Consider the following 13,795-nt stretch of genomic DNA (forward strand, 5'->3'; position numbering starts at 1 on the left):
CTGAAAATCAGATGTTGTCCTTTTTTACCTGCAGTGGGACCAGGATTAGCAGAAACAACAGATGCATCTTGCATTGCTGAGCATTTTCTGAGGTGCATCTGAAACTGATTTGTGGCAGGCCAGTAACCCAATGAGCGTAATGTAAAACATCCAGCAGGGTAAGACCTCCTCCTTAGAACTGTATCCTTTTTCTTGCATGCCTGGGTTGCATTTTTTTAAATTAAGTTACTGCATTGTAGAATGATCCACATTCCTTTATTCCTGTAAAAATGGAATGACTGACAGCTTTTCGTTGCACATGCTCCTACTGTTTGTTGGGAGAGGAGGGGGCAGGATGGGATCCTACCAAATGTTTTAAATATTATAAATAGAGAAAGATTGTTGAGCATGAGAAAATGGCTTCTTACGAGGGGTTTAGTTAGATCTGTTGCTGATCCAGTCTGATCTTGCATAGATTTTCACTAATTATTCCAATGTCAATAACCAAGCCAGAGCAGAACAATGGATAAGTGTGTTTAGAAAGGTGTGCAGTAAAAGTCAGACTTTGATCAGATAAAAGAAATTTAATATCTTTCCATCCATTCTAGACTTGTCACAGCCAAAGAAATACCTTTGAACAAAAACTAGTTGGTTTTTTTCAGATTTGCTGCATTAAGCAATTTCCAAAGTACAGAATTGCTGCTAATGGAAAAGCTAAACAAATCTGGGATTTTGAGCTAGTGGAGTGTTCATGCAAGTGATTAGGCTGTACAAAAGGAGCATTCATCTTGAAATGACAGATAAGTGCTAAGGACAGGACTGAAAACTGTAAATATGTTAGCACTTTAAGCGAGAGCACAGCTTCAGCACTTGTGAGACTCATCAGCTGCTGTAAACAATATGGATCTTTGAGCTGATCCCTGCCGAGATCTCAGCACATCAGATAATGATAGAATTGTTCATTTTTGCTTCTTCTGTTCTGGGTTTTTTTTCCCTTTCAGAAAGTACTTTCTGCAAAGAGCAGGTCTGTGGTGCTGCCAGCACACACTCACCTCCCTCGTGGAGCAGCTGCTGTGGGGAGCAAAGGACAACCCCGGAGCCGGGCTCTGCCTTTCCCCAGCTCTGCTCCAGTGAGGAACAGAATGTGCAGCTGCACTGCCACTCTGCTCGCAGGGCTGTGCCCCCACCCAGGCTGGGGAAGGCTCTTTGAGCTCCTCCAGCCTCAGTTCACAGTCAGGACACTTCTCCAAGTGTGATTTTAAAAGGAAGTGTTCAGGTGGTGGCAGCAGTTTATCCTGTGGGGTTTTGCAAAGTGTTATCAGTGACTGAGCTGTGACAGTGGAGCATTTCGTGTTGGGAAAGCTGCATACGATAGAAATTAATTTGAAACCAGTAAATCCCCTTTGCAGAGGACACAATAAAAAGCTGGCATCCCACCATAGCTCTCAACACTCACTGACCTCGCTGAGGTTCTGCTCAGTGACCTACAAGTGAAAAGCTCCATGAGCCATTTGGGCCTCTGCTATTCATCTCTTTTCCCAGCTTGCTGTCTTTAAATAAAAGGACAGATCCTCAGCAGCAGGGATTGGCTCAGTTCTTAGGATCAGCTGAATCGTGAAGCACAAAGTGGTTTTTCTTCAGTTGTGTCCCACACTGGCCAGATTTTCCTCTTGAGTGTTTGGTATTAATCTAGTGGTGTTAGTGATTCCTGTGGAATACATGAGGAAATGAGGTGCAGAAGCTCCACAGGATCACAGAATATTCCGAGTTGGATGGACCCACAAGGATGATCAAGTCCATCTCTTAAGTGAAGGGCTCATATGGGGATCAAACCCACACCCTTGGGATTAGCAGCACCTTGTTCTGACCAGCTGAGCTGATCCCAGGGCTTGTGTGACTTGTCCAGGGTTAAAATTCCAGAGCAAATGAATCCAGTGAATACAGTTATGGAAGGTGTGCTGGGAAGAGCTTTTCCTCATAAGCACTTCAGGAGCTGTGGCCTAGGAATTTCTCACTGAAGTGACTGAAGGGGCAAGGTTTGCTTGGAAGCAGGAGCCACAAGGTGCAGCTCACTGAGGGCTTCTTAAAAAGCTGGGAAAATAGGATGGGATAGCAAAGTAAAAGGAGGAATGGTGATTGGCTGGGTGTTGGAAGGTGAGAACATCCCTCTGGAATGATTTGGTGTTGTTTGCCTTTCCTGAAGATAAAAAGGACAGCTTATAAACAAGCTCCCCAAGCTTCCCACCTGGCCAAAACTTGGAGGTGGGAAGGTGGAGACTCTCTCAGGAGCTTAGCATTCAGAGAAGCCCTGGGCAGGATGGTGCTGTGTTGGACCTCAGGCTGTGACCAGCCCAGCTCTGGTGCCACTGGTGCCTTGCTCCTACAGCAAATGCACTTCTAATTCCAACTGGGATGTTTGCAGACAGAACCAGCCTTTGTTTTGGGCACGGGCAATTAGAAAATGTGCTCTTTTTCTATTTGCCAAATGAATACAAATGCTTCCTGAGAACATCTGCTCAGGAAAAAGATGCCTGAGATACCTTTAAAAACTCCTGCTGGCAGTGCTGGGTGACAGGTTTGGATTTGCTCAGTAACAAAGGTTATGGAATATTACTGTAATCAGAGGCTCTTTATGGCTCTGGGGCAGGTGGGAATAAGTAGCCCTTGGGTTTGGTTTTGTATTGAAAAATGTCAGCCAGAGTGGTGGTAAGGGTAACCTGACATTTGCCAACAAGGATAGTTTCTTCCAAATTAATTTGTTCAAGTTGGTGCCTACAGGTTTTCTGTGCAATAAATGTGATTGCAGTACACAGATATTGTGCACATAAAGAGGTTCCTGCTGACAGAGAAGTTTTAGTGCTAAAGGGAACTGTATTTATCATTTCCCAGTGGTCTCCAAAAGAGATACAAGCCAAAGTTTTTAGTAGCAAGGGGAGCAGAACACCTATTCTGGTGTGACTATTGCAGTTTCCTCAAGTAAAACTCTCTGAATTCTCTGTCCATGGGAGTTCCACAGCTCAGGTTGAGATTCTCCCTTGCTGCTATTAGAGCATATTTGGCAACTGACTGGCAATCCCATCCATAAGACCAGGCTTCCCAGATTTTTAAGGAATCCTTCCCAAAATAAAATAGTTCAGCAATATGTATCCAGCATTTAAAGTGCCTTTTTTAGAAAGAGCACTCTTGGAGGGCAGTTCTAGTGGCAGAAGACAAATGAGAGCAGTAGCTTCTCATCCCTGGCTGATTTTCAGATCTGGAGAAGAAAGGATGCTCAGTTTTTAGGACAGGACAGTATCATCAGCTAATCACAGAATCATAGAATAATTTGGGTTGGAAGAGACCTTTAAAGGTCATCTAGTCCACCCCCGTGCAATGATGAGTGTCCTTTGCTTCAGCTTCACTCAGTTCAGTCATGGGTAGCCTTTAATTTAGGAAAGAAAAATACTTTGTGGAGCAGTGTGCTGGAAAAGGTTGTTGACCCCTTGTTTGTAGCAGTCATGGCAAGGAAACCAAATGCCTTGTGCCATGGACAGCTGCCTTCTCTGTGCTGTGCTTCCCTGGGAGAAAGGGCTGTGCAGTCCAGGATGAACTCTCAACAGATTCCTCATTTCTTCTAGGATTTGTTCTCTCTTCACCATTCATTGGATATCTCTGTATCTCTTAAATATTTTTTTTTCTTGTTGAACATGGCATATCTGTAAGGTTTCTAAAAGGCTCTCTCTATATTTTAATGCAGTTTACTCTCTGTTTTAACATCTCAACCTTCTACTGGCTTACAGTAGTGAAACACTTTTTCTAAAGATCTCTTGTTTTTTATGAGCCCCTGTCCAGGGTAATTTCCCAAATCCAGTCCAGATTGGGTAAAATGTAAGCATATTTCTGAGGTATAGTTTTGGGGGCTTTTTAATAGTAAACCACACATCAGATTAACCCAATAAAAAATAATCCCAAATCAAAACTCACAGCAGGGATTTCCCTCATTAACCTCAGGTAGACAGTGGAGCATGGCAAAGAATATATTTGAAAGATGAGGGGGAAAGGAAAGGAAGGTCTCCTCAGCCAGTGCTGGATACAGGGAAAGAATAAATAGATGAAGAAGAGTAAAATACTGCAAATAGTTTTGCTTTCTTGATGGAGTAACCCTAAAACAAAGTATAGGCAGAAGTTGGTTTGATGACAAAGTCCCAGCTAGGTACCCCAAAAATGCTGAAACTGCCCAAAGTGGGGAAATGAACAGAGAGATGTGTGCGGATTAATTAGATCGAAGAAATGTTTTGACAACGTAAGTGAACATATGGAATGAATTGAGAGAACCTGATCCAGTTCCCCATGTGTAAATGATGCCTTAGCCATAGCTCATAAAGCAAATACAGATGCAAAAAAAAAAAAAAAAAAAAAAAAAAGGAAAAAAAAAGCCCCTTTCTTATCCCCTCCCCCCAGTAAAGCCCAGTCTGTTGCCAGATGGCAAATAAAAGTTTGAACTGGGTGACTAAATGTGAGGAAAGCTGAATGTTCAGCATGGACATGGAAAGAAATCAGCTGAATAAATCTGAATTTTGCACCTTGGAGGAGGTGGTGCAGTTCAGCTAAATATTGCATGAAGTGCCCAGATGAGTGTCAGGATCTCCTGTGCTGGGTCTTCAGTGTCTCTGTTTTACCCTCCCCAGTCCAAATCACAGAATCGTGGAATGGTTTGGGCAAGGACACCTTCCACTGTCCCAGGCTGCTCCAAGCTGTGTCCAGCCTGGCCTTGGACACTTCCAGGGATCCAGGGGCAGCCCCAGCTGCTCTGGGCAACCTGTGCCAGGGCTTTCCCACCTTTGCAGGGAGGGATTTCTGTGTGCCCAGCTGGGTTTTTGGTGTGAGTGTCCATGTGGAAATCACACACCTGCCCTGCATGCCCCAAAGGCCTTGCCACCAAAAATTGAGGGTAAAATATTGGGACAGGTGCTGCAAGCAGAGGGTGAGGAGGGAGCCAGAGAAGCAAAGCAATGTGTTGTAGGTTATGCAGAGGAGCATTCCCTGGATTAGTTTGCCCCATCCCCAGGAGGGATGAGTAGGGAGAGGGCTGATTGGGCAGTGCCCTGCATCAGGAGCTGGTGGAGGAATCTGCTGTCCTGACTCCCAGGTGAGCTTGTGTTCTGTTAAACACAGCTGCCTGTCAGCATAACATTTCCAAGCCTAAAAACTGTTAAAATCAATATATTTTCACGAGGCTTCTATGGACAAACCTTCTTAGTCCATTTTAACAGCGATGCTGTGTGTGGTTAAATTTATTCTACCTCAGAAGGGTGTGAGGGAGATGTGCTGCCAGTGCCAGTTGGTGCTGGAGTCAGGAGCCTGTTCCAGCTGTGGCATCACCACCACAGCCTGGGCTGGGACCTTCACACGCAGCCACTGAAGTGAACAGTCCCTTCATGGAGAAGCTGCACGGGCTCATGTCAGGGGAAGAGCAGCTAAACCCTGCCCCAGACTGCTTGGATGGTGCCCACAGACCTGATTCATGGCACCCAGTGCCAGCAATCTGGGAAGCTGAAACATGAGGTGAGCACTTGGGCTCTTTCCATTGCCCAGGGAAGCTGAAACCTCTGCTAAGCCGTCAGGTTTGTGTCCAAGCAGCTTTGGGCACGAAGAGGTGCCAACAACAGAGCCCTCACAAAGCAAACTGCTTAATTATTTGATAGTCAAAGGCAACTTGGGGGAATGCAGACTCAAATCAACAGCTAACCAACCTATATTTAGTAGCAGAGTGGCTGGAGCTTAGACCCAAACATAGTTTCCAGCTGATAGATGATGTGGCAATCAGAGCTGACCCTCATCCCATTCTAAATTTGGGCTGTGGAATAAGTAATTAATATCATGGCTGGCATGGCAAGGCACCCTTCCAGCAGCTGCCCTGCTACTGCTGCTCCTCTTAGGGCTGTGCCTGTGGCTGGCCAGCCTGGCTGGGCTCTGGGACACCAAACTGGGTGACCATAGCCTGGCTGGCACTCTGGAGCCACTGAGGCAGAGGCAGAAGTGCTCCCGTGGCCTTACCTGTGCTTGTCTCTGCTGCTGTGAGAGCTCTTCTCCGTTTGTTTTGGTTCTAAGGAGTGAAAAGCTGCTCTGGTGGCGCAGGACAGGTTGGGTGATCCATCCTTCAGTGGGATATGGAAGGTGCAGGAGGGCTGGGAGTTCCATGTGGCACCCAAAGTGCAAAACTGGGGACATACCTCGAGTGTGCAAATGCTGTGCCCCAACCAAACCAAACTGGGGAAATGGCACAGCCCATTGCAGAGAGAGAATTTTAACTGAAAAATAAAAGAGTAAATTCCATGTCCCTGATAACTCCAGGAATCTCTTGAAACTTTCTGGAATCTGATTCAGTGCTGGAACCAGAATTCCGCCTTGTCTCAGTGCTCAGGATCCATCCAGCTGGCCTCTGTCAGCTCAAGTTGGATGGCTGAAGGGTACAATAACGTTGGGCTTCTTCTGAGCTGCCTCAGTGTAACAAACAAATGTATGAAATACTCCTCCAAGGAGGGCCAGTGCTGTTTCTGAGCCTATGGACAGAGAGATTCCAAAGGCCAGTGACTTTCCCTGGAAGACAGACTGGGGTTCAGGTCCTGAGCTGGTGTCCTGCTTGCCAGCCCTCCATCCTTCCATCCTGTTCTCCCTCCTCCTCTGTATCTCATGTGCACACACAGACAGACAAAAACTCTCTCTCTCTGAGGTTTGATGCAGACACAGAAATCGATGTTGGATCAGAGCAAAAGGAAAATACAAGCTTGTGTGAAATTTTCCACCTTTTCACGAAATGAATCAAAGCCAAATTTTCACACTTTGGTCTTAGGTGTGAAATTTTTGCTCAGCTCTAATATTTATCCATAATGTGTTTTAAAACTTGGCTCGCTCCATCCAGAAACCCACAGAGAATTGAGTTACAGATTCTGGGCTTTGTGCATGCTGCCAAGATCTGCCCCTATAACTCAAACAAATTTTAGGGGGGGGGAACCACTAGAAAAATACTGTATATGGTCCATCACATGCTTTCTTCATGCAGTCATGTACCACTAAAAAGTAACGTTCTGCTAGGCCTGTGATACAGAAATATACTCATGTAACTCCTGTAAACACGGATAAGATGAATTTTTCATCTCTGGGCTGTGGAACAAACAATCCCTAAATAAAAGCCTAGAAGGAAATAGCAGCTTTGCTTAAAATTCTTATAAAAGTTTAAAAGTATTTCTTCAACATCAGCATTTCAAGAAATCTATTTATGTCCCTCAAATCCAAATATATCTGTGACTAGACTTCTTAAAATGATGCTAAAGACATCTGTTAGCTGAGCTTGTGTGTGTGGAGTAGAAATGGGTGAGAGGTTCTTCACTGATGCAGAACAGTTAAAATAATTACATAGACCATTATTTACTTTATTTGTTGTGAGGACCAGAAGTGTAAGGAAAGTCTCTCTGATAGTGTGAAGGTTCTTAACACCTGCTGAGTCCTGCAGTCAGGACAGATCTGGTGGGAAGAATGTTCCTACATTTCAGCCTGTTGTGAATGGGGCAACTTTTATGTTACTTTCCTCCTGCTGCTGGATCTGTGACAGGAAAACTGGACAGAAACACTGGAGAGGTGAGGCTGGCCTGAGTGGGAGCATCAGATCCCCCCAGTTTGGTGCTTTGCTGTTCCAATTTTCAGCCACTGAAATTGGACAGGAAAACTTCAAATGATCTGTGATTGTTTCATTGTTAGTAACTACCTTAGGTAAAAGTCCAAGCATTTCTTGGGATTACCAAAATGACTAAGTGGGGAGAACAGAGCTGGGAAATTGGATTTGTGCTCAAATGCTGCATCCATTTAACTTTGAATATAATTTTTAAAGTCTCAAAATAAAGAAAAAGCCCAATTGGGATTCTGTTACTTGACTTTTTAAGATAAGGCTGATGTTCCTAAATCTGATTTCTCATCTGCTGTGTACTTTAAGGGCTCACATCCCATTAATTTTCAGTAATACTCAACCTCATCAGTCCTTGAGTCACTGCTGAAAATCAGACTTGAGGACTATTCTGGGTTGGGCTTGATGATCTCCAAGGTCTCTTCCAACCCAGTTGATTCTGTGATTCTATTCACAAGTGGGCTTCACTGGCCTCCTTCTGCAGTCCCAAGGGACATGAGCTCCCCTTGTGGGATGAGCAGGATCATGCTGGGTTTTGTGAGGCCGCTCTTGGAGGATCCCAAGGGCAGCGAATCAGGGAAGATGGGTCTCCCAGCCTGAAGCTATTCCCTGTGTGCACCTCCTGTGCCAGGCTGATGGGCTTCTCCTGGGGCCTCCTCCCACACAGGCTTAAAAACCTTTTCCTTCCCATTATTGAAGGGACAGCAGTTCAAAGTTCCAGCTTTTAGATGCTGTATCAAAGTCGTGCTTCCTTAGGAGGTAGGATTTTGCCTGGGTTCCAGCAGGGTTTCCCTTGGAGATCCACTGCCTGCTGAGGCTGCCCTGGGTTCCTCAACTGGACAAGTGTTGGATCCTATGCCCCAGATGATGCTGGAGACTGGAATTCAGCCACCAGGACCAAGTGGATTTGAGTGGCTCCTGACCTTCCCTGCAGCAAAGTGGCACCTTGTCCTGAGGTCTTGGTGGGCCTTGGGGAATTTGGTTCCCTGCTCCCTTCCCAGGCAGGGATAACCCTGCTGGACTGGGTCTCTCCATGGAGAGCAGAGTGTTTACTGGCTTGTATCTGTCTCAGCGTTGACACTCCAACAAAAGGTTAGAAATCATGAATGCATCCCTTTATTTCTGCTCCACAGTGCCTCTCTTTTTTTTCTGTGTAAACCCTTCACTTGCCTCTTGCCCAGCCTTTAGAAACGATGATCAAATGCGAACTTTCAGGGTTTATTTATAGCATAGCCTTTATGGAAAGAGAGAAAAGAAATGATTAAAAAGCAATTTTACAAAATATTTTGTTTTAAGAGAGAATTCATTGTGTTTTAAATCACTGTATTCATTGTACTGTCTAGACTGGCAAACAAAGAAGATAGAGCGTCATTCAAATTAAGATTGTGAAATCCTTGGTGACTGGAATTATGGATTTGGATGTCAACCCTCAAACAAACTATTTCTGAACAGCAGTATTATCACTTTGCTATATTTAAGGCTTTGTTGGAGACAGAGCAGTCCACAAGGTTGATCCGATTCAGTAATGCAATTCTAATGTTTCTTTGTTTCCCATTTCATTATAAATTCATATTTTCAATGTTCTGTTCCTCTTTGTCCCCAGAAAATTGTTGAAAAGACTCTCCTCTGGGAGTAAAGTTTTTTGTTCAAGCTAACAATGACCAAACTGACTTTAAAACACAGAAAAACACACAACTAAAATGTGAATTGAGAGAGGGAATTAATTTAGCGTATTTTGAGCAACATAGAATGGGTGAGTTGTTGAAAATTGCTGGCTGTGTATTTTTTTGCCATGTTATTCCCCAGACCCGTGGTAGTTGCTGTGAGACTTTAATGCTGTGGATTCTCAAAGGTCTGCATATTTTCAGTAGATTTAAAAACACCAAAGTATTTTAGCTGATAAACTGAAAAACTGATAAACTTGAGAATCTTCCTCCTTAACTCAGGGTGGATGGTGGGAGGACCAGCAGAAGAGAAGCAGCTGCCAGGCCCTGATTCCTAATTGAGACCGGGTCCTAAGTGACCAGTTTTCCTTTTGGGACCTCTCCAGCCCATCCTGCTCCCAGCGCCATGGGAGTGGTGACACCTCTCTGGCTGCCTGATGGGGACTCTGTGCTGGTGCTTTCAGGTTGGGGAGACCTCACAGGGAGAGGGGGAGGCTCTGGGCAGCCTTGGCTTGAGCCCTTGAAGAGCAGCTCCCAAGTGCCAGGTGTGAGAGCTGGGCCCAGCTGGAGGCACGGGGGGCACTGGGGGATCTGGGGTCTGTCCTTGGACCAGCCCAGGAGACCTGGAGTTCCCTGAGTAACAGCATAAAAATAAAATCTGTCTGGAGACAGGTTTATCTCAAAGCTGGCTGAATTCCCAAAGAGCAACAAGACGTGTTCTGCTCTGGAAGCTGTAAGAGTAAAGCACAACACAAGTGTGTGGAGCACTCATGTCAGAGGCAGAACATACCCTGGGAATGGTGCTGTCTGTGTCCTGGTCCTGAGGGTGCATGCGGAGGGGAATCCAAAGTCTGGCCCTCCCTTTCATTTTTGTGGCACCTATGATAAAAAATGGATTTGCCTGTTTAGAGACTTTGGGTTTGTAGGTTTATTTTCGTGCAGTGTCTCCAGGGCAATTCAAAAGGAGGTGTAAAGCAGGGAGCAGAAAGGAAGGTGACTCTTCCGTTAGAGAGAGAGTGCTTCAGGGGGCTTTGTTTTCCCTAAGGCACAATGGAAAAGCAGTAGCCATTGTACCAGAGGGAATTGGCTTTTACTTTGAGGGTTTTTTTTTTTTCTGAGTGTTCATTCATTTTTTGGATAGTCTGTAAATCCAGCTGGCCATGCAAGGGAGTTGTAAGAAACTGACTATTGTAAACAGGGACAATGCTTGGGCATTGTCAGTATCACCTGTTAAAGGACAGGGAAGAAAATGCCCAATCCTCTTACTGGGAAGGATATCAGCCTTTCCATGGCAGTATTTTAATCTGGCTGGTGTGCAGAGTCTCAGTGCCAGCAGGCTCACATGTCCCAGGGAAAAGAACACACTATCTCTTTGGAAGTGTTATTTCAAGGGTGCTTCTTGGGGAATCGAAGTACAATCAACCTGTGCCCATATGAAGGAGAATGGGCATATGAGAGCACAGAAATGTTCCCTGCTGGTTTATCAGCACCCTTAGCAGAGTCAAGTCCTGACTGCACACCTGGCAATGCTTTTGCCTTTGATAGAGCCTGCCCTGGGCTGGTGAGACTGCCCTGACATTGCTCATCCACATAGTGAAGTTCTGTGAGATCCTCAGCTGTCAAGTGCTGGATTAGTGGAAAGCACAAATTTCACTAGAGCAGGTATTCCAGCCTGTAAAATCATCTAAACCTTTTAAAAATCCAGCTGTAGCAGCTCGCTGCAAGGTTCCAGAGCAGCAGCACAGGCTGCCTGTTCTCCAGGGTCTTCTTCATTCTTAGGCACTGCATTAAAACAAGTTCAGGGTCCTGCTTAGAAACTCTGAACCCTGATTTAGTCACACACTGATTCTTGAGAATGTTTTTAACATTCTCCCATCTAAAAGCTGTTGCTTTGATTCTCCCTGTGAAACATTGAGTGTCTGCTGCCCCCACTGTATCCTGAGAGCTCAGCCCTCTCTTAACTTCAATGGTTCTCATTCCAGGGGGATTTCTTGGGAAAATCCACGGAAAATCAGAATCTCACAGAGATCAGGAAAAGAACCAAACTACTCGTCCTTCTCCCCTCCACACGACTGTCCCAGAGACTCCTTCTTCAGGGGATTCTGTGAACTCTGACTTTATTTTGGCCAAAAGCAGAGCAGGATCAGAGTTTGCCTCTTACACCTTTGTGCTGGAATGTGAGGGCAGCTGTGACCTCCAGAACAGACCTTCCCAGGTTACATTTAGCTTGTGGAGCACCCTCGAGCCCTCCCTTGCTACAGCAAACCGGTACTTTCAGAATCTGATTACGGGATCTCAAGTACAGTTATCATTTTATTTGAGAACCCTCCCCTCCGGGGACGCAGTGTTTAACATTTCCTTTGGTTAGAGTAAATAATAAAAGATAAGTCTGTTCTGCCTGGGACTCCCAGTGAGAGAGAGGAACAGATTTTGGTTACTGAGGGTCTGCAGTGCTTTGTTCTCTTGACTACTTTATAATGGGATTGAACATATTTGCTGCCATCTGGCCTGTTGAGCCGAAACAAAATACATCACTAATGTTCCGATTGGTTTTGAAACATCTTGTTCTTGTCAAAAAGTATTTTAAATCAAAACAGGCTTTTTCAGTTGCTGTTTGTCTTTTCCTAGGAGGCCATGGCGAAAATGGGGAAAATTGGGAGAGTTGTGCAGCCCAACCACGAGCATAAAAGGTAATGCTGGCCTTGGTGTGTTCCACTGGGAGAGTTCAAGGGAGATGAAGTTGGGGTCTGGAGACGAGGTTGGGGTGGACCTCTTTACAGCTCTCCTGGAGTGCAGTAGTGTTTAGCATACAGATACTCTAAGAGTCATACTATATTAAATTTTTAAGAATTGTTCTTACTGTATTTCTGAGGATTATTTTTATTAACTTTTAAGGCTTAATTATCTATTTCATATTTTAATTATTTCCAATACTATATTTCAAAGCGCCGTTTGTGTTAGTTTTTAGGGATTGTACTGTGTTACATTCTATTTTAGGGTCATTTACGTTACCGCCTCACGGGTTCCGCATTCCATGGGCGGCGGCGCGCGGGCGCCCCCTGGCGGCGGCGGCGGCTGGTCCGCGCTCCCGGGATCGGGCTGAGGGGACGCGGCGGGACACTGAGGGGCTGGAGCACCGGGAGCGGCTGAGGGAGCTGGGAAGGGGCTGGAGCCCCAGGAGAGGCTGAGGGAGCTGGGAAGGGGCTGGAGCCCCGGGAGAGGCCGAGGGAGCTGGGAAGGGGCTGGAGCACCGGGAGAGGCCGAGGGAGCTGGGAAGGGGCTGGAGCCCCAGGAGAGGCTGAGGGAGCTGGGAAAGGGGCTCAGGCTGGAGCAAAGGAGGCTCAGGGGGGACCTTGTGGCTCTGCACAAGTCCCTGACAGGAGGGGGCAGCCGGGGGGGTCGGGCTCTGCTCACAGGGAACAGGGACAGGAGGAGAGGGAACGGCCTCAGGCTGGGCCAGGGCAGGCTCAGAGTGGACATTGGGGAAATTTCTTCATGGAAAGGCCTGTCCAGCCCTGGCACAGCTGCAGGGATGGAATCCCCATCCCTGGAGGGATTTAAAAGCCGTGTGGATGTGGCACTTGGGGACATGGGTTAGTGGCAGCCCTGGCAGTGCTGGGTAAACAGTGGGACTCAGTGATTTTGGAGGACTTTTCCCACCTGAATGAATTCTGTGAAGCTCCAGTGGCTCCTCATTTTCACAGCAGAGAGCTCTGGGGGAAACTGTCTGAGAACCCAAGCTGGCTGTAGGGAAATGAAAGGTGGAATCATAACTGGGAATCACTCGTTTGGGTGGGAACTGCTCCAGAAGTGCCCAGGGAGGGCTCTGATCCTGGCAGCAGCTGTACTTAGGAAAGAGTCAAAGTGTCTTCAATGCTAAGAGAAACAAGTAAACATATACATTACAGGGGATTTAAATCTTCAAATCTCAGGCTTTGTTGACATTAACTTTCTAACACAGATTTTATGACAAGAAATACGAAGTATTTTTGAAGCTTGTGGAACACCAGAGAGAGTATCGCTCCATCATGAACAGCTTGTGATCCAGAGGCGTGGGATCTGGGAACAGCAGGGATAACAAATTTCCAGGCATGTGTGATGCGGGTAATTTCTTCTTACTGTACCGTCCACGTTAAAAATGTACTTTTATGATTTAAAGTATACATTTTAATTTTTAATGAGCAATAAAATGCAGTCACTTTGCTGTGAAGTGCTGCGTATTTTCTGTCAATAATCCCTGCGTGAAGGGACGAGGAATATTCATTTGTTCCAGTCGGAGAACACAAGATAACCAGTTGCAGGTACCCCAGTGCCAGCACTTGGACTGGCAAGAACAGCACAGGGAATATCATGATACACTCAGATGGACTTGAGTTCATGTAGTCAGTGTTCACATAGATGGACTTTGCACACTTAACTTGAGAGAAATTCCTTCTTTAGTATTGGCATAGGCTGCAATTCCCAGTTAAATGCAAACAGGAGTCACACAATA

The 13,795-nt window shown here is 45.8% G+C and overlaps 1 protein-coding gene across 6 annotated transcripts in view; it reads left to right on the forward strand.

Annotated features, from left to right (window-relative positions):
* The window catches only part of FGGY (FGGY carbohydrate kinase domain containing), a 258,204-nt gene extending 244,778 nt beyond the window's left edge, over window positions 1-13,426 (forward strand). For all 6 annotated transcript variants that reach the window (XM_082286809.1, XM_082286813.1, XM_082286810.1 and 3 more), the window contains 2 exons: window positions 11,932-11,993; window positions 13,265-13,426. In XM_082286809.1, the coding sequence (XP_082142935.1) occupies window positions 11,932-11,993; window positions 13,265-13,346 (144 nt within the window). In that variant the 3' untranslated portion in view covers window positions 13,347-13,426. The remainder of the gene's footprint in view (window positions 1-11,931; window positions 11,994-13,264) is intronic.
* Window positions 13,427-13,795: the final 369 nt, after the last annotated feature.

The sequence above is a fragment of the Coloeus monedula genome (assembly GCF_965178545.1).
Source record: "Coloeus monedula genome assembly, chromosome: 9".
NCBI classification, from domain to species: domain Eukaryota; kingdom Metazoa; phylum Chordata; class Aves; order Passeriformes; family Corvidae; genus Coloeus; species Coloeus monedula.